The sequence below is a fragment of the Aotus nancymaae genome, unplaced genomic scaffold (assembly GCF_030222135.1).
Source record: "Aotus nancymaae isolate 86718 unplaced genomic scaffold, 86718_ANA_hifiasm-v0.15.2.pri h1tg000006l, whole genome shotgun sequence".
NCBI lineage: Eukaryota > Metazoa > Chordata > Mammalia > Primates > Aotidae > Aotus > Aotus nancymaae.
The window spans coordinates 67,995,046-68,014,240 of record NW_026988417.1 but is presented as its reverse complement, the minus strand read 5'-3'; the positions used below and the strand labels follow the sequence as shown (position 1 = coordinate 68,014,240).

At 40.5% G+C, this 19,195-nt stretch overlaps 1 protein-coding gene and 1 long non-coding RNA gene across 2 annotated transcripts in view; one reads left to right on the top strand and one right to left on the bottom strand.

Moving 5' to 3' along the window:
• Window positions 1-10,861, bottom strand: part of PARM1 (prostate androgen-regulated mucin-like protein 1) — a 113,114-nt gene extending 102,253 nt beyond the window's left edge. The window contains exon 1 of the mRNA XM_021669668.2: window positions 10,607-10,861. Within this exon, the coding sequence (XP_021525343.2) occupies window positions 10,607-10,649 (43 nt within the window). The 5' untranslated portion in view covers window positions 10,650-10,861. The remainder of the gene's footprint in view (window positions 1-10,606) is intronic.
• On the top strand, window positions 9,847-17,928 carry LOC110568031 (uncharacterized). The gene is made up of 3 exons (XR_002478358.2): window positions 9,847-9,870; window positions 11,481-11,529; window positions 17,670-17,928. It is a non-coding gene; the product is annotated as an uncharacterized LOC110568031 (long non-coding RNA).
• The last annotated feature ends 1,267 nt before the right edge of the window (window positions 17,929-19,195 follow it).

The window sequence follows — 19,195 nt, the reverse complement described above, 5'->3', positions numbered from 1 at the left end:
CATTTTAAGAAGAAGAATTTTTGTGTGTGTATAGCTCAAAAAATAGCTGATTTTCAAAGTTTAGCTTCTGTAATCTTCAATGAAGACTAAAAGCCTGACTCATTTTTTTAAGCTTCTTGGAAGCACTAGACATAGGCACCTGATAGTAAGCAAGTTTGCCAATGTCTCATTTTTGGGTTATTTAAGGCAAAATTTGAATTAAGTCTTCATTTTGCCAGTCTTCAGAAATGTATTTTAATCATTCAATTCAACAAATAGATTTTTAGTACCGTCATGTGCCACACAGTATTCTAATACAGTGGGATACCAGAGCAAACAGGAGGGACAAAATCTCTCTCCTCCTAGAGCTATGTTTTAGTGAAGGGTAAGGACAGATAGAGGGAGATAGACTTTAAAGAAAAAGTAGAGGCAAGAGTCAGATAAGGGGCACTGGGAATATGGTGTTGGCAAGTGGAACAGACTACAATTTTAAGAGGTCGGTCGGGGTAAGTCTCTTTAAGAAGGTGACAGTTGACAAAAGTTTTAAGAAGTGAGGGAATTAGTCATGTGGATATCTGGAGAGACTACATGCCAGACAGAGGACTTAGCCACTATGTGCTACGAGGTAGCCCTGTAGCTAGTGCAGAGTAAGCAAAGGAGAGTGCAGAAGATCAGAATCCAATGAGACCCCAACTCATGGAGGTCTTGATGGTCACCTCAAGGATTTTGGCTTTTACTCTAAGACCAATGGGGAGCCATTACAGGGCTCTGAACAAAGCACTGACTTACACAGTTCCAATGAATTCACTGTTGCTATGCTATGTAGAAAACAGACCTGAGGAGGGGAGGGATGAAAGCAAGTAGATCTGAGAGGAGGCCACTGCAGTGCCCTTAGAGAAAGACAGTAGTGGTTTGGACCAGAGTGGAAGCAACTGAGGTGGCAAAAAGTGGTTGGATTCAGTACATATTTTAAAAGCAGAGCCAACAGATGTTCTTGAAGGTTGGGATGAGGAGCGTTGGGAGAAAAAGAGGACTCGAGGATGACTCATGATTTGCAGTCTGAGCAACTAGAAAGTTGGCATTTCCATTCATTGATCTGGGGAAGGCTTCAGGTGAAGCCCCTTAGGGGAAGACAGTCTAGGAGCTCAGTTTGGACATGTTGAGTTTGAGATGATTATTAGATATTCAACCACTGATTTTCTTTTGACTAAGTTAAAATTTATTATCCTCAAAGAATGTAAGTTCCCTGATGGTAGAGTTTTGTCTTTGTTCATTATTGTATATCCAGAGCCTTGGACAGTGTTTAGCACATGTAGATTCTCAATTAAAAAACTGAATGAAAATTTATAAAGCACACACTATGTTTCTTGCTCTGTTCTACATGCTGGGGATATAACAGTGGAAAAGAAAACACACCAACATTTCTGTTCTCATGTACCTTACAATCTAGTAGTGGGAGACAGAGAAAGCAAATGAAATACAATAAAATAAATCCTTTGCCTGTTGGTATACATACTTGATAGAGACTGGTTGCATGTCTGCTCACATGGCACTCTATGTATATGGTCATAACCCTATGAGAAAGAAGACCGAGAGCTCACAGCTGGCGTTCCTTGCTGGCCTGTCTTCCTCCAAAGCCTCTGTTACCACACCATGTTGTGTGTGTAAATAACACAAATACCTTCATCACCCGATAAATATCACGGCTATGTTTCTCTTCCTATGAGCATCTGAAAAAGAGTCTTCTCATAATCAGATTGTTTTTGAAGAGCAGTTCTAGGAAGGCTGCCTGAAAGTAAGCACCCCCAGATCACTTAGCCCTCCTTAACTGAGCCAAACCATGTAGCTGCTTTCATCTTTATATCGCAGGGCATGTTCTTATTCTTCACCCCCTTTCACGATGTCGAAGTTACCTTAATTACCTATCGTAAAGTCTACCACATCATTTCATCTGAAAGGCTCACTTTGTAACTTTTCACAGAACTAAAAAGGCATACTAAAACAAATATTATATTCATATAAATTTGAGGAGGTATACCTTATCTCTCTAAAAATAAAATCTAATGAATTTTTCATTTCTAGCAGCAGCATCTAATGTTGATTTGAGCCTTAATACTCCAAAATAATTTTCATCATCTTCCTCCTCTGATTCAGCCATTTGACGTTTGAGGAAACATTATGCCCTCAGCTTCTCCTAAGTAATCTGTGTAGAAATTCTGAAACAGCCACTGCCCCTTCCTACTGTCCATTTCTTACCATGTTTCTGCATGTAATTTGATATTATACTTCCTGCCCCCATCAACATTTCCTAACATGTAAGTGATGAATATTTTTTCTTCTGCTCTGACATATCTGAACAGTTCTCCTTTGACTATCTGGGCTTTCCTCCTGAATGTCATTTCCATCAACATTGTAATTTTTAAGAGAAAACATCCAGGGTTCCCTACTAGTTGAATGTGATATAAGTATATGTTTTGATGTTCCCTAACAGGCAGCAATGTTCATTAATAGCAAGAGTTCCCATAATCAGTAGAGAGTGTGATCTACCAATAACTTGGGTCTTTTCAAGGCCAAGAAAGACATCTTCAATCCACCATATTTTCTTTTCTTTTCTTTTCTTTTTTTTTTAGTTTTTGAAAGAAAGAAAGAAAAAAAATGAAGAAGAGGAAGAAAAAGGAAGAGAAAGAGAGAGAGAGAATGGGAGTATTGCTTTCTTGCCCAGGCTAGAATGCAGTTTAGAAATGGGTATTGAAAACCTCTTTTATACCAATAATTATACTTAATGTAGACAGGAAGGAATAAGGGAAGAAAATAACAAACAAGCAGCCAACCAATATTTCATTTAAACCTATGAAATGCTATGCGATTACTGAGGAGTGATTTACTTCCATTTATGTAGTCACTTTTGGAATAGGTGTGAGGTGGTAATGTATGTTTTGTGTATTTGAAGTGGAGAGTTCTGTAAATGTTTATTAAGTTTACTTGTTCTGGGTCTGAGTTCAAGTCCTGAATGTCCTTGTTAATTTTCTGTCTCGTCATATTTTCTTTAGGATCCTCTGATGAACAAGTGGCAGCAATGTCACCTCATGTTGTAATTCTGAGATATACTGAAATCCTCTCCTAATATGACACATTACATTAACTCAGTAGAATTTCTGGGGTCTTAAATATCTCCCTAAAAGCATATAGACAGTGCACTGTAACTAACATACTAAATAGATAACACTTTAATCTTTACAATAATTGTTACTGTTCTTCCTGAAGGATCCAATTACAGTACAAGGCAAGAGTCCTCTAGTATGGAGTGTTTAACAATCAAATAATGTTCCACACTAGTTGTTTATTGTATCTATTTGCTGTCTATCTGTGGGATCATGCTATGGTTTCAATATTTGCATTCCAAAAAAATTCATATGTTGAAATCCTAATTCCAAGGTAAAGATGGTATTAGGAGGTGAGGCCTTGAGGAAGTGATTAGATCATGGGATAGTGCCTTATAAAAGAGGTCCCAGAGGGTTGCCTTGCTCCTTCTACCACATGAGGACACAGCTAGAAGGCTGTCTGTGAACTATAAAGACAGCCCTCTCCAGACACAGAACCTGTAGATGCCCTGATCTTGGACTTCCCAGTCTCTAGAACTGTGAGAAACAAATGTTGTTTATGAACCACCCTGTTTATGGTGTTGTTATAGCAGCCTGGAGGAACTAAGACAGATCACAGAAGCTTTTCCAGCAAAACTAAAACCATGTCATAAAGGATAGACAGTACCAATAACTATCCATTATGATATAATAGTGGGTGACTAAACTCTGTTTATAGTGAAGTTATGCTTGTGTACTTCCAAAGCTGGTAAATATATCAAATGTAAAAGGTAACGTGTATTTTGTTAACTCCGTATCAGGAAATATAATATGTTCTAACCTCTGGGAAGTCTGAATGGTAGCTCCAAGTTTATAACTATGTCCAAAACAACAGCAAAACAAATAAACAAAACCCTCTCTCATCTAAGGCCTTTCATGTTCAACACCTGCAGTAAAGTTCCCAGGTCCTTATTTCCTTGTTCATTGAAAAGATAATCAAATGTTGGAATTTGGAATGTAAGTGGAAGATATTATCATCAAAGATGTGTTGCACCACCCACTTTATTATGTATTGAATAGACATGTTTTCTAAATATCACACCTGGTTATTTCTCATAATATTTTTTTTCACTTAAGAGTTAAGTATTCATAGATTTTTACTTAGGTATAAAAGGTACAAATATCTACCACAGTTCAATTGATCAGAGGAATGTTTTTAAAACATCTGTCTTAAGATTCTATCTAATATGTTGCCTCAGGCTCTATATAGCCACAGCTTCCAAGTGATACCAATAGACTTATCCAACAGGGATTATGTAAACCTTATATAATTAATATTTGTGAGATTTCTTAAGATCCTGGCACAAAAGACAGCACTGAAATTCAAAGCTTTCAGTTTTAATCATAACTTTCTTTTTAAATTAGATGCCAGCTAGAGTCTGAAAGGCTTTGAGTCCCCAACCCCTATAGCAAGGTAATTGCTACCACTGAAAATAGACTTTTTTAAATACATGTAAAGGAAGAGTCTAATGAGGTTAAAATTATTTAGGAAGACTATAGAAATCCCATCAATTGTTCAGAAATACACAGTTAATGGATATATAATTAGAATCAAAATATCTCATCGGTGTGAGTGCTACCTCTAAATCCTAATCCATATAGTTGCTAACCCAGAGAGCTGCTTTTAAATCTCCATGTCTTCCCATGAACAGATTATTTCTAATGAAATGGTGCAGGATAACTAAAGCCCCATGAAGAAGGCTTCAAAATAAAGCTAATCCTGTATCAAAGTCATTGCATAAGTGAACTGCAGATGAAAGGCCAAAAGTATGGTTGGCAGTTCAAAAACAAGACAATCAGTTGAATCTGAATTTAAGATAAACAACGAAGAAAGACTTGGTCTAAGTATGTCCCAAATATTACATGGAATATAGTTAGAATTCACTATTTTACATTCAAATTTGACTGGACAACCTGTGTTTTTATTTGCTAAATTTGGCAATACTAGCCAAAGGAAAATTAAGACTGTTTTCAGCTGACATTGTACCATCCTATAACAATGAAAAACACAGATGAGAAGAATTATATAATTGTCTATAACATTTTAATGATTTCTATTACTTACAAAATGGCAAAGTTCCCAACATTTATAAACCATGTTAAAACAAGTGAAAAAAAAAATGCCTATGCTGGAGTAAAGGGTTATGAGGAACATTTAAAGATCCACACATCAGAAAATACAACATTACATCAACCCTGTCATTTAAATAATTTTAAGCTGTAACTAAAAATAGAAATGTCATGAACTACACACACAAACCAGTCTTACTGAATAGTTGCCCGGCTTGCACATTAACTAGGTGATAACGTATTAGCTCTGTATTTCTAAGTAAAAAGAAAACATCAGACAAAGCAGACACTCACTATCTGCCCACCTCTTAGAATTACCACTGTCTTCTACATAAAACATCAATTTTTCCAAGAAACTGCTTCATTTGATATATTATAAACAAGACAAGTTTAATTTCTAAACTAATATGCCCAATTTTAGTGATAGATACTTCCAAAGGGAAGCAAACTGTTGTAACTGCTATTGTAGGATTCCTTCATTTAGGTTTAAGACAATCAAATCCCTTTTGAAAACACTTTAAAAATGTTACTGTCCTTTGTTTCCGGTGGGGTGCTATAATTCCCTCAGGTAAGTTATCACTTAAGAAAGTCTACTTAAAACAGTATAATATTTGGCCAATATTTTTCTCATAAAAACACAAGCACAATTAGACTGGGGTCAAATGCTGAAGTTAAATTAGAGAGTGGCAATTATTTTATGATTGCCATTGTTTTGGAGCATTCAGACAAAATGACCTGTTTTTTCTTAAGTTGTTAATCTGAATTATCTCAAGTTTGTAGCTCCAGGGACCTGACCTTTAAGATTTAGCTGAGTTGGGTTTTTGAAACACACCAGTTTGCAAAAGTTTCTATGGAAGAAATAAAGTCCCTGGTGAGACTTTACATCTATTTGTGACTGAGCATTTTTTGGACTCTTGTGTTAAATCTGAGTTGGCACATTATTAACCTTTTCAAATTAGGCATTTAGTAGACTTGGCTGAATATCTTCTTAATTTGCACATTGGTTTGCTGGAACAGCTGGCACTGCACTGGAATATTAGTTGAGATCTTTGATTTACATAGTCTAAGTGCAAACATATAAACTCTGCTCTTGGAGAGGATGACCTAATTAGTGCAGAATACAGTACACTTCATTAGTAAGAATAATAGCAGTAACAACAGCTAACACTTACTGAGCATTTGCTATGTTTCCAGCACTGTATACCTATAGGTATATTCAGTTACTGAACACTTTCAATCACTCCAATTTTGTAGATAAGAAATTTTGTAGATAAGAAATCTCTAAATTTTGTAGATAAGAAAATGCAGAGGGTTAAAATACCTGCCCTCAATCACACAATTAGTAAGTAGTAAAGCTTAGATTTGTACCTAGGCAATCTAGCTGCAAAATCTACACAGTAACTGTTTGAAACACTGCTTCTGTGAATGCCTCTGATAACAACAAAGAGTGTCCATCCACCTTCTCAGGTCACTTTCCATGTGAAGGAAATGTCACATCTTTGACTGTGACCACAGATTTCAGGGGAATAAGAGTTTCTCAGGCTAAGAAATGTCAGTGACTCTTCACAACCACCCCCAACAAATCATAATCAGCCTTCCTGTTCCTTTAAATGTGTGCACGATTTTGTTTATTTTAATATATATGTGATAGCCGGGCACGGTGGCTCACACCTATAATCCCAGCACTTTGGGAGGCCGAGGCGGGTGGATCACGAGGTCAAGAGATCGAGGCCATCCTGGTCAACATGGTGAAACCCCATCTCTAATAAAAATACGAAAATTAGCTGGGCATGTTGGCACATGCCTGTGATCTCAGCTACACGGGAGGCTAAGGCAGGATAATTGCTTGAACCCAGGAGGTGGAGGTTGCGGTGAGCCGAGATCGCGCCATTGCACTCCAGCCTGGGTAACAAGAGTGAAACTCCGTCTCAAAAAAAAAAAATAATAATAATAATATATGTGCGATAAGGCTACTGAGCTGACATATATCAAGTACAGAGCCATAAATGTGTAGGTTGAAGTAAGTCTTCCTTCAAGGATAAGGACATTTTAGATGTTAGTTACCTGGAAAAGAGGCATCTACCAGATTAAGAACACAAAGAGGATCCCTAGCTGGCTGGCAGACTAGGAATCTAGCTCTCTGGTGATTAGGTCTTGATCACCAAGGGATCAATACGTCTGCACAGAGTGTGTGGTAATGGGTGGAAGGTACTTTTCCTGAGAGAAGACAGGGGCAGACAGAGCAGGCCTAGGGCAGGAGAAATAGGACCATGAAGTTAGTGCCTGTCTTACCTAGTCTTTCCTTTTTGTTCTTCTTGAGTATTCAGAAAATGCCTTTGAAAGTTCTAATATATCTCATACTTCACTGAAGGAGTTTTTAAATAAATGGGGCTGTAAAAAAACCTGAGTGCAACAACCACGGTGGCAAGAACAAGGAAGAGAATCCAGAGTGGAGCAGGAGAGGGATAAAGGAGGAAGCTACCATTCTCATTCCCTTTTGGTTTTGGCTACAAACGTTGGAGGTTCTGGTTTGTATTTTAATGTGGAATCAGTACTCCAATATGCCTTATACTGACATAAGAAGTGTTTGAAAATGATTTGTAGAATAGACATGCTAGTTTTCTACCATAATCAACCTTGAGAGAACTGAAGACCATCTAAGCTTTCTCTCTCCTTTTAGAAATACAACTGAGGCTGGGCATAGTGGCTCACATCTGTAATTCTAGTACTTTCGGAGGCCATGGTGGAAGGATCACTTAAGTTCGGGAGTTCAAGACCAACCTGGGCAACACAGGGAGACCCTCCCCCATATCTACAAGAAAAAAAAAAAATTAGCTGTATGGTGGTGTGAGCCTGTAGTCCCAGCTACTCAGAAGCTTGAGGTAAGAGGATGGGAAGGCCAAAGTTGCAGTAGAGACAGAATCGCTCCATTGTACTCCAGTCTGGGCGACAGAGCTAGACTCTTTCTCTAAAAATACATAAATATGTTTATATATATCCGAGTGAATAAATGTAGAGATCTACCCTTGCTGGTTTGTTGACAATGCATGCATATTTGCAAGTGTTCATTATATGTGCTGGAGGAAATTCTATGTGTCTTTTGAGAGGATTTGTTGAGCCAAAAAATAGGCCCCTACCTAATGATATTCCTGGCTGAAGAAATTATCACCTTAAGAATTTTACAGAAATATTTTTGAAGCCTCTAAGACTAAAAGGGGAAAAAGAGAAAGAAACAGAAAAGAAACGAGGCCTGGTGAAACTAACTAGAGATTTTCTAGGGGAGTTCTGGGATAAGCCCCCAAAACAGGTGTGCCACCTTCACTTTAAGGGCCCACATCCCTTTCTTCTTTGCCAAGGTACAAAGAATCTCATGCGGTATTTATGCCAATTTTCATATTTTTTTCGAACAATATATTGCAAAGTAGCTCTAACAACAAACTGACGCTTTAAAGGGATTCCTTCAGAGGCACAAACTTCAGCGGGATTGCAGCATCCATTAGCTTCATCACTGTTAGCTTGGGATATGCGCATGGAAATGTAACTAGGGAAATGAGGCAGTATGTCTTCCTGAGTCTCGAGCCTCAGAGCTGGAAGGCTGTGACCATCTGGGCTCTGATCCCAATTGGTGCGTGGGGGTAGGGGTGGTGCTTAGCCTGACCCTGGCCCACCAGTCTCCTCACTCTGGCGGTGGGTCAAGGGTGATATTCCTCCTGGAATAGCAAAGGTAAACTGTAACACTGGAAAAAAAAAAAAAAAAAAAAAAAAAAAAAGCTTTTTGGTTTGGTGGGGTGGGGGCGGAATGGAAAACTACAATACACTGCTTGTTAGGGTTAATCCCGGTTTTGACAACTGCCAGAGCTGTTCAAAAAAGGAAATGATTAAATAAATAAGTCACTATATCAGATTAGCAAACGAACCCATTACTGACTCACTCAAGGGTTTCGGGACCTCAAGAAAATATTTTTGAGTGAGGAGAAAGTAAAGGTACCTTCCATGTCATTACGTAAGCATCTCCTGCTTTGAGGATTACGGGAATTACCACACGCGGCCAGCTGGGAGCTCCGCTGCCTATTACACCTGCCGGACCCAGGCTCTCTCAGCCCGGCCCGAGGCTCCGCAGCCAAAGCTGCCTGCGAGTATTCGGGAACCGTCCGCGGACGCGTCTCCAAATCGTGCTGAGACACCACCGCGAAAGAGGTTTTCTCAGACGGACGTTCAGCAAGTAGAGAAAATACTACGCTATAGTTTCAGGTTGGGAAACTTTTCTTTATAACTGCATTACCCATTGTGAGCTGCCAGGAAACAGCTAGCTTCTTTTCAAGGGATTGCGATGACTCGTGTCCACAATTGCAGGACCGCGACGAACTCAAGAGGGAGGAAATACAGACTACGGCCTGAGTAGAATCTTGCGCTATGTGACTTTGGGTCACACTTAACTGAAAATGCCAGTGGCCGCGCAGTCGGGCTACTTTTTTCCACCAGCGCCTTATCCACAGCCAGTTGTCCCTTTTCGGGCGACATTTCCTGGAAAAAATGGATACCCGAACTCCAGATTCGAAGCGTCTTTCTGAATCTCTCCCCGGTCCCCTCCAAGCCAAGCTTAGTCGTCCGGCTCCCCTCTTCCCCATCCCCGCTGCCAGAGGTCGCCGCCGTCTGTGGTCCCGAAACCCGAGAATGGCTGGTAGGAGGCCTCTCCGCGGTGATGAGGGGTGGGGGGTGGGAAGGGAGGATGCTAGTTTAGCCAAGTTAATAGTTTTTTCCAGGGGACACGTTTTTGGGGAGATCTGGGGCAGAAGGTAGCTTCGCAACCCCCCAGTGATGATAGCGAGCCTGACAGAGGCCGGGCCACTGCTGTTAGTGCCACATCATTCTAAGCGTTACTAGGAAGGGACGCCGGAGATCAGAGACAGCCAAGACTCGAGAAGGTAAACCAGCCCCGCCAGGCGCGCAGCCGCTGCTGAAGCCTTCCCAGACGCGAACCTCCCACCCCCACTTTTTCATCCCTTCCAGGGTCGAACCGCCACAAGAAGTCTGGTCCTGGACTCTAGCAGAGTGCTCTCCGAAAACCTGGTGACGAAAGAGAAGCCTTGAGGCTCACAGTCCGTGTAGCCTACCCTGGATTCGAACGCGCAGCTCAGCCAGACACCTGTTCCACAAAGCCGGAGTTTGTGCTGGCGCGGGCTGCGGCAGGAAGGACCCCATCGTCCCCTCCCTCGGTACGGTTCGGAACCGTCAAAGGCGCACATCACCCCAAATCTAAGTGCGCACACACCTGCGCACGCACCCGGAGGCTCGCACCACTCGAAGCGCCGGCGCGCGACGACTCACTGCCGGGTCTCCCAGCTTCAGCCCCGACCCCACGTTCGCCACTGGGGCCCACCCGCAACCTGCCCTTCCGGGAGGACGACGCCAAGTACCTGCCGTTAAGATGCAAAGAGCGAAGAGAGTCTTGCAGACCATGGTAGCCTGGTGTTTGGTGCCTAGCCCGGAGCGGGCGGCAAGGAGTTTGCGGACTGACAGAGCGCACTGGGCGCCGGTAGCGACTTCTCCGCCGGGTGGGTTGTGGTGGGAGCCGGAAGGCGCGGACAGCTCCAGTGGCAGGCGCGAGGCAGACGAGGCGAACGCCGCGCAGCTCCGTCAGCTGCGTACCCTCCGGTACTCGGCGCGCTTCTGCTCCATCCCAGCCGCGCGAGCCCTGGGCCGCCTCCGCCGCCGCCGCGCCCGCCGCTTCCAAACCCCTCCCACCCGAGCCCCGCGGCGAAGACAGGGCCACCCCCTGGCCTTCCTTCTCCCAGCCCTCAGGTCCCGAGAGCCCCGGCCCAGAGCGGCCTCTGCTGGACAGTAAGGACGCCAGACGCGGGCTTCCACTGGGTTCAGCAAACGTTTGCAGCGCCTCGCACTGTGCTGGGAACTGGGATGCCAAGAAGTGTGAGCACATCTCTGCCCTGAGGAATCTAGCTCAGCTTTTCTTACATGAGCTTACAGCCTTTAAAGAGGTCGCCTTATACCATTTTAGGTGTTCCCTCGGAGAACCAGCGCATTTTCTAAGAACGAAGACCTTCTTCATTTGTTCAAACACTTCTGCATGTACATTAACCCCTCATCCCTGATCCCTGTTCAGCCCTACTGTGCTTCCTGGGGCCTGAACCAGGATGTCTGCCGCTGTATTCAGCTTCTTATTAGAAGAAAATAGTAATGTCAGGAAACCGATGGTGGGATAACTGAGCCAGACGCCCTACTAGGTGTTGTTTCATGAATCCTTCTAAGAGTTATTATTGTTCTGTTTCACAGGTGAGTAAACGAAGGCACAGAAGACAATGTTTTCAAGGTTGCATAACTGGTAAGAATAGTTTGTGCACCACTAGGCCCTTAATAACAAAGGCTGACATTTCCTGAGTGATTGCTATGTGCTAGGCACTGGACAATATGCTGTTCAGGAATCAACCAAGTCATTTAGGCTTCACAACAATCCTTGGCGATTATATCCTCGTTTTGAGGGGAGGATGTGGAAGCACAGAGAAGTTTAACTTGCTCAAGTTCACACAACTCACAAGTGATAAGATGCCTGTTAGGCACCCCGCTCAGCCTCTGTACTCCCTCTCCAGAGCCCAAAGCTTCTTCAAAGCCTGCAGATCAGAAGTGACCTTTCACTCAATTCCCTCCTTGCTCCTGCTACGCTTTAGACTTGCTTAGTTCTCACACTTGAATCAAAGCAGATGCCAGGTTCTCCTCCCAATTCTGATATTAATGAGCCTGGTGGTCCCCTAGTCACTAGAGCTAGGGCACTGCAGGAGTTAACAAGCCTTTGTAAAGAAATGATTTGCTTGGAGGACAGCTTTTTTCTGTGATATCTTTTTCATAGACTATGAAAAACTCTTCTCTCACTTCTTTCTCACATACCAGAAGCTGACTCTATGAGGCCTGAGCACTTTATCTATAGTCAGTTCCTCTGCCTGACTCTACCACTACCACTTGGAGATTTTGCTCACACTTCCACAACCAGATTAAATTGGGATGATATTTTTTCTCTTTGTGTTGATAAATCTATTAATTTCTGTTGGAATGAGAAACAAAAATACTCAAACCAAGTGCCTATCCCCTCTCCATCCTCCCTGGCCAGATCACTGCAAATTCAATTTGTTCAACATGTTATCTGAATGCTTTTGACTTCAAGGTCCTTCTGGTTTCTAGGGTAAGCTATGTGATTATGAAGAATTTCTACATCTGGGTTTTGGTTGTCATGGAGGCAGGGACCACACACAGATGGAGTTATACAGCGACATTCTATCAGGCACTGGCCCCTTTAAATAGGGCAACTTAAGTAAGTGACTCTATGGCAGAAATAAAGGTTTTCGAAGACCACTTCCCAGAAAAATTTATTCAATTAAAATTCAACAAAACCTTAAGGAGTCTTTCTGGAGTGCAAAGCATGTGCAACTCTAACCTTGATACCTAAGATAATGATTTGGTATTCAAAGAATCATGACCCCTACACACTAATCAGTGAAAATTTCCAAAACTTTTCTCCTGTATGCAGAATAGAGTTGATATAATTTCTTTGATTAAAATAGTTCATTTTAATTGCTGCTTTAAAATTTTAATTTATTAATTTAGTCAGAGCATATTTAATCACTTATACCAGCCCTTATGCTAGGCAATGGGACTATTATGGTTGTAACAGCCAGGGTAGTGTAGATTATGCTGCTGTAATAAACCAGCCCAAAGTCTCCCAAGCCTAACCAATAATGGTTTATTTTTTGCTCATCAAAGTGTGCTGTGGATTCGGGTTACTTCTCAGAGTAGCTGTCCTCAGGATTCAGTGTTGTACTGACATATTGAAACCTACTTTTGTTACGGTAGGTAGCTAGCCAGGCGTGAGTCAGGCAGGAGAGGGCTCCACCCACACCCCCACTAGGAAAGGCAGATAACCATCACGTGATGGCCGGGGGGCCATCTAAAATATGGCCAGATGGCTTCGCTAAAATAATAATTGATTACAGCTGGCACGAGGAAACGGCGGCTCCCTATAGATAGGGAACACCTGAAACTGGTAATCAGCAGCTTCCAATAAGATCTCAGGAGTCTGGCAGCTGAGCTCAGGCATGTGTATTATGATGCAAAATGGTGGAGTTTAACTGGTATATGACCTTTTTGGGACATTCCACTGGAAAAGGAATGCAAGACGCTGGAAGTAGGCCAGCATGTAAAACCGTAAGTCCAAGGTCAAATGGGGCACTTGACCTCCAAGATGCCCACTTGAGTCTCTTCCAACTATACTTTCCTTTCTTCCTGATCTAGAGCTTTGTAATTAACTTCCACCCCTACTTTGAAACTTGCCTCAGTCTTTTTTTCTGCCTTATGCCCCTCAGTTGTATTCTTTCTTCTGAGGCAAGAATTGAGGTTGCTGCAGACCTGTACTGATTACCTGCCGGTGACTTGGATAACTTCCACCACTAACAGTTTCATATCCACTGAGTTAGGGGAAGAGAGAACTGGAGAATTAAGTATTTAAATCCTCCACCTAAAAGTGACACTTCTGTTTATACTTTATGGGCTATGGCAAGTCAATGACCACCTTCAAGAAAGCAAGGAAGCATGTTCTTTTCATGTGCTCAGATAGAGATAAGAACTGTATAGCAGGGAGCATTGTGATGTGTGCCACAGTGGTTCATTGTCTCTGCACCAGGAAACTTACTTTCTGGTAGTAGGGTGTGAAACATTGAATGAATAATTACAAAGACATATGCAATAACATTAAATGCTACAAATGATAATAATGATGAACATTTATTAATTGTTCCAAGCATTTTATGTACAGTCATGTATTTAAATTTCTACACTCTCACTTTGTGAGATAGATAGTGTAAAAGACCAGAATATGCCACTTCAAAGTATGCTTTTTCAGTATAAGTATTCCTCTGAGGAAAGAGCAGCTATAGGAGCAGCTCTGAGAACAGAGTGGAAGTACCTTTTGGTAGGGTAAATTTAAATCTGTAGAGGAAATTTCCATTTGTAAGAATGTCTCCCTCTGAGTACTAGGAAGAAAAGAATGGCACTAAATGACTAGAAACTCTTATCAATGGAGAGGGCGCTGACTTAAATATACAAAACAAACTTTATACCCTTGTTTACCATGCTTTATCTGGTCAATTCCTCTTAACTGCACCCCTACTGCCATAGTCTTCTTTCTTTGCTTCAGCTGAAGATGGTATTTAAGTATGAATTCAAAGGCACCTCTTTGAAAATTACTAATTCCCTGACTAGCTCATATATGTGTATATGAAATATAGTTGTTGATAAACTTGTGGGGTTTTTGTTGTTGTTGTTAATCTGTCTTTTGTTATAGGGTACCCCAGCTTAGAACTCATAAAGAGTAAAAAGAAAGTTATCTTTTCTCCCCCCAAATACTATTATTATCCAAATTTTACAAAGTAAGAAACTGAGAAAAACTTATACAGAATAAAACTTTGAAGGAAACTAAGGGATGCTATGAGATATAATAGCAGGGGAACTAGTACTCCTCAGTGGGGTCAGGGGTGAAATTTGCATGTAACCCTTAGTTATGACTTATAGCAAAAGCCTTTTTTTTTTTAGTAGAATTCTTAGTTCTTTTATAATACTCCACTGGGATAAAATCTCAGATAAATCTACCTTTTACTGACTGCAACTCTGTTTTGATCATTGTTAAAATGAATTTCTAGTGTTGCAGACTTTTAATGTTTTACCGAAAAAATTGCCCTTGGCTGACTTAAACTTTTACATTCTGAATATATTATACTTTATAATTTTAGATAATATATTTTAGATAATATAGAAGTATTATTTCTGGATTCTTAATATGAGATGGTTTCATCTGGACTCTTGGCTTAAGAGAAAGAATAACTTGGCTGAGAGAGCTGCAGTGGTTAGAGGTTGGGTCCTAATCCCCTCTGTCATCTACTAACTGAATGACTGATTGATTACTTGACACGTCTATCCCTTTGTTTCTGTATCAGCTGCTAGGGCTGCCATAACAGAACATCACCAACTTGATAACTTAAACAACATCAATGTATGTTTTAAGCTGGATATCTAAGGCCAAGGTGATACCAATGTGCAGGCTCTTGATATCATCATGAGAAGGAATTCAAGGATGAGTTAGAAAATAGTGACAGTAGGAGATTTATTACAAAGTGAAAAGCATATACGCAAGAAAGGGGATTGTGCGTGTACTTAAGACAGCGTTGTTCAATGGAGTTTGGAATTTCTACCTTTATGCGTTTCTTTAACCAAGGGGTGGAATATTCATTAAAATTCCTGGAAAAAGGTAAAGATTTCTCAGAACTGTGGTGCCACCTATTTTTTACACCAAGTATGGGTGTTCTCTGGACTGTCTGGCACTGATGGGCATGTGATTGAGAACATTAACAATAAAGAAATCTAGATCAAATCCAGTCCATGTTGGGTCCAGTTAGTCTTAGCCAGCTAGGTCCATACCCTGGGTTTTCAGGGTCTTATCAGTTCCTAGCTTCTGCAGCTATTTCAACAGTAACCTTTTCCTAGTCATATGAAACTGCTGCTTGGAATTTTCTATTCTCCTGTGCCACCCTATATTATTCCTGCCTCAAAGGTGCTGGTAGTATTGGTTTCTGGTAAGGCCTCTCTTCTTGTCTTGCAGATGGCTGTCTTCTCACTATATTTTCATATGACCTTTTCTCTGTATGTGCACACTCCTGGTATCTCTTCCTCTTCTTATAAGGATGCCAGTCCTGTTGGATTAGAGTCTCATCTATATAACCTCATTTAACCTTAATTACTTACTTAATGCCCTGTGTTCAAATACAGTCTATTGGGGGTTAGGGCTTCAACATATAAATTTTCAGGGATACCTTCAGTTCATAAAATTTCACCCTTTGCTCCCCTCAAACTTCATGTCCTCTTACATGCAAAATACATTAACTCCATCCACTCTAACAGCCCCAAAAGCCTTTACCCATTCCAGCATCTAAAATCCAAAGTCTCATTGAAATATCATAAAATCAGATATGGGTACGACTTCAGGTATAATTCATTGTGAGGCCAAATTCCTCTCTAGCCGTGAACCTATGAAATCAGACAAGTTATGTGCTTTCAAAATATAATAATGGTGCAGGCATAGGATAGTTTCCTCCTGGCATTATTGGAAGGATTGAGTGGATTATATATGTGAGAGGCTTGGTGTGTTCTAAGTACCGATAAATGTCGGCCATTATTAGAGGAGAAGCTTTGGAGTACATTAAAAAAACTTAGGGAGTCTAAAATACAAGGAGAAAATGGCCGGGCACAGTAGTTTATGCCTGTAATCCCAGCACTTTGGAAGGCTGAGGGGGGCAGATCATCTGAAGTCAGGAGTTCAAGACCAACCTGGCCATCATGGTGAAACCCCCATCTCTATTAAAACTACAAAAATTAGCTGGGTGTTGTGGCGCATGCCTGTAATCTCAGGTACTCAGGAGACTGAGGTGGGAGAATCGCTTGAATCCTGGAGGTGGAGGTTGCAGTGAATTGAGATCATGCCATTGCACTCCAGCCTGGGTGACAAGTGCGAAATTCTGTCTCAAAAAGAGTAAAAAATAATAAATAAAATACAAGAAGAAAACATTAATACCTGCTGTGGCTATTTCTTAACACACAGAACTATGTGTCTTGGGCTCTACCTTTAGTAATCACTCTCCTGCTACAACTGAGCTGCAGTGGAAAGCACCATACTATCTCTGTCGGCCCCTTCCCCACCTTACCCTCTTCCCCAGAGGCAAAAATGCAGCAGCCCCAAGACCCGGATATATTTTGTCTTGACTTTATTTCACTCTCTCCAAGCTGCATTGCAAAATATTTTCTTTGGGTCTGCCACACTTCTCCCCATTACTTTGCTTTTCTCTTCTTAACTCCAATTTTTAATTTTAATGGCAAAAAATATTAAAGGAAGTAGTGCAACATGTGCAATAGGGTAAATTTGGAACTCAGTTAAGAAATATCTGCTTGAATGAGACAGTATTAAAAGAGCATGATGACACATGATCATTTTCCTGATTTAAATAACATTGTTTGAGGCTGAATGAGGTACTTGAGGACAATAAACCATGTGTCAGTAATTTTTATTTTAATTAAGTATAAAGTCTTCTAAATAAGAAATAAAATTCTAAGCCCCCCAACCAACTTAACGGACCCTTCCTCTTGGCCAAGGGCATTCCAAAGTTAACCAGAAAATCTAGTTCAGGCCATGATGGGAAGTGGAGGTTACATATGCCTCATTAATCCTTTCTTTGGAATTCAGGCACAGCTGATCATCATTAACATTAAAATGGAGATCTCAAGACAGAACAGATTCTTTAAGTCTGATAAGAGACATTTATAATCTATTCTCTCTGAAGCCTGCTACCTGGAGGCTTCATCTGCATAATAAGAATCTTGGTCTCCACAACTCCTTATCTTAACCCAGACACTCCCTTCTGTTGATTCCAGGTCTTTGATCAATTCTTTCAACTAATTGCCAATTGGAAAATCTTTGAATTCACCTGTGACCTAGAAGCTCCTGGTTCGAGTTGTCCTGCTTTTCTGAAACAAATCAATGTACATCTTACATGTATTGATTGATGTCTTATGTCTCCCTAAAACTTACAAAACAAAGTCATGGCATGAACCACTTTGGGCACATGTTCTCAGGATCTCCTGAGGCTATATCATGGACATGTCCTTAACCTTGGCAAAATAAACTTCTAAACTGATGAAAACTTGTCTCAAATACCTTTTGGTTTACAGCCCTTACAATAATTCAGGAAAGAAGAAACTGCTTCTTGGATGTGATGCACATAATGAAACCTTCGTTTAAACTAGTGTAAAACTTGAATTGATACAGTACTATCCAATAGAAATAGATTACAAGCCACATAGAAATTAAAAAATTTCTATTAGACACACTTTTAAAAAGTAAAAATAATTTATATTAATTTGAATAATATGCTTTAATTCAATATATCTAAAATATTATTTTGACAGGTAATAAATTTAAAATATTGAGCTATTTTATGTTTTAAAAAATTTCAAACCTTCAGATTCTAGTGTATATTTTACACTTCTAGGAAATTGCAGCTCAGACATGAATTCATCTCAGTTTTGAGTGTTCAAAAGCCAAACATGGCTACTTACTATCATAATGAACAGTGCAGTTGTGGAACATGGACCCATTGTTGATCTTTTCAGAAAACCAGCTCCTGGATTCACTGATTCTTTGAAGGGTTTTTTGTGTCTCTATCTCTTTCAGTTCTTCTCTGATCTTAGTTATTTCTTGTCTTCTGCTAGCATTTGAATTTGTTTCATCTTGCTCCTCCAGTTCTTTAAATTGTAATGTTAGCGTGTCAATTTTAGATCTTTCCTCATTTCTCTTGTGGGCATTTAGTGCTATAAATTTCCCTCTACACACTGCTTTAAATGTGTCCCAGAGATTCTGGTTTGTTGTGTCTGTCTTTGTTCTCATTGGTTTCAAAGAACATCTTTGTTTCTGTCTTCATTTCATTATTTATCTAGTAGTCATTCAGGAGCAGATTGTTCAGTTTCCATGTAGTTGTGTGGTTTTGAGTGAGTTTCTTAATCTGAGTTCTAATTTGATTGTACTGTGGTCTGAGAGACTATTTTTTATGATTTCTGTTCTTTTGCATTTGCTAAAGAGTGTTTTACTTCCAATACAAAGAGAATAAATACCTAGGAATACCACTTCAAGGAAAACTACAAATCACTGCTCAAGGAAATTAGAGAGGACACAAGCAGATGAAAAAACATTCCATGCTCATGGTTAGGAAGAATCAATATCGTGAAAATGGCCATACTGCCCAAAGTAATTTATAGATTCAATGCTATCCCCTTCAAGCTACCACTGACTTGCTTCACAGAATTGGAAAACAACATCTTAAACTTCATATGGAACCAAAAAGAGTCTGCATAGCCAAGACAATCCTAAACAAAATGAAACAAAACAAAAGCTAGAGGCATGC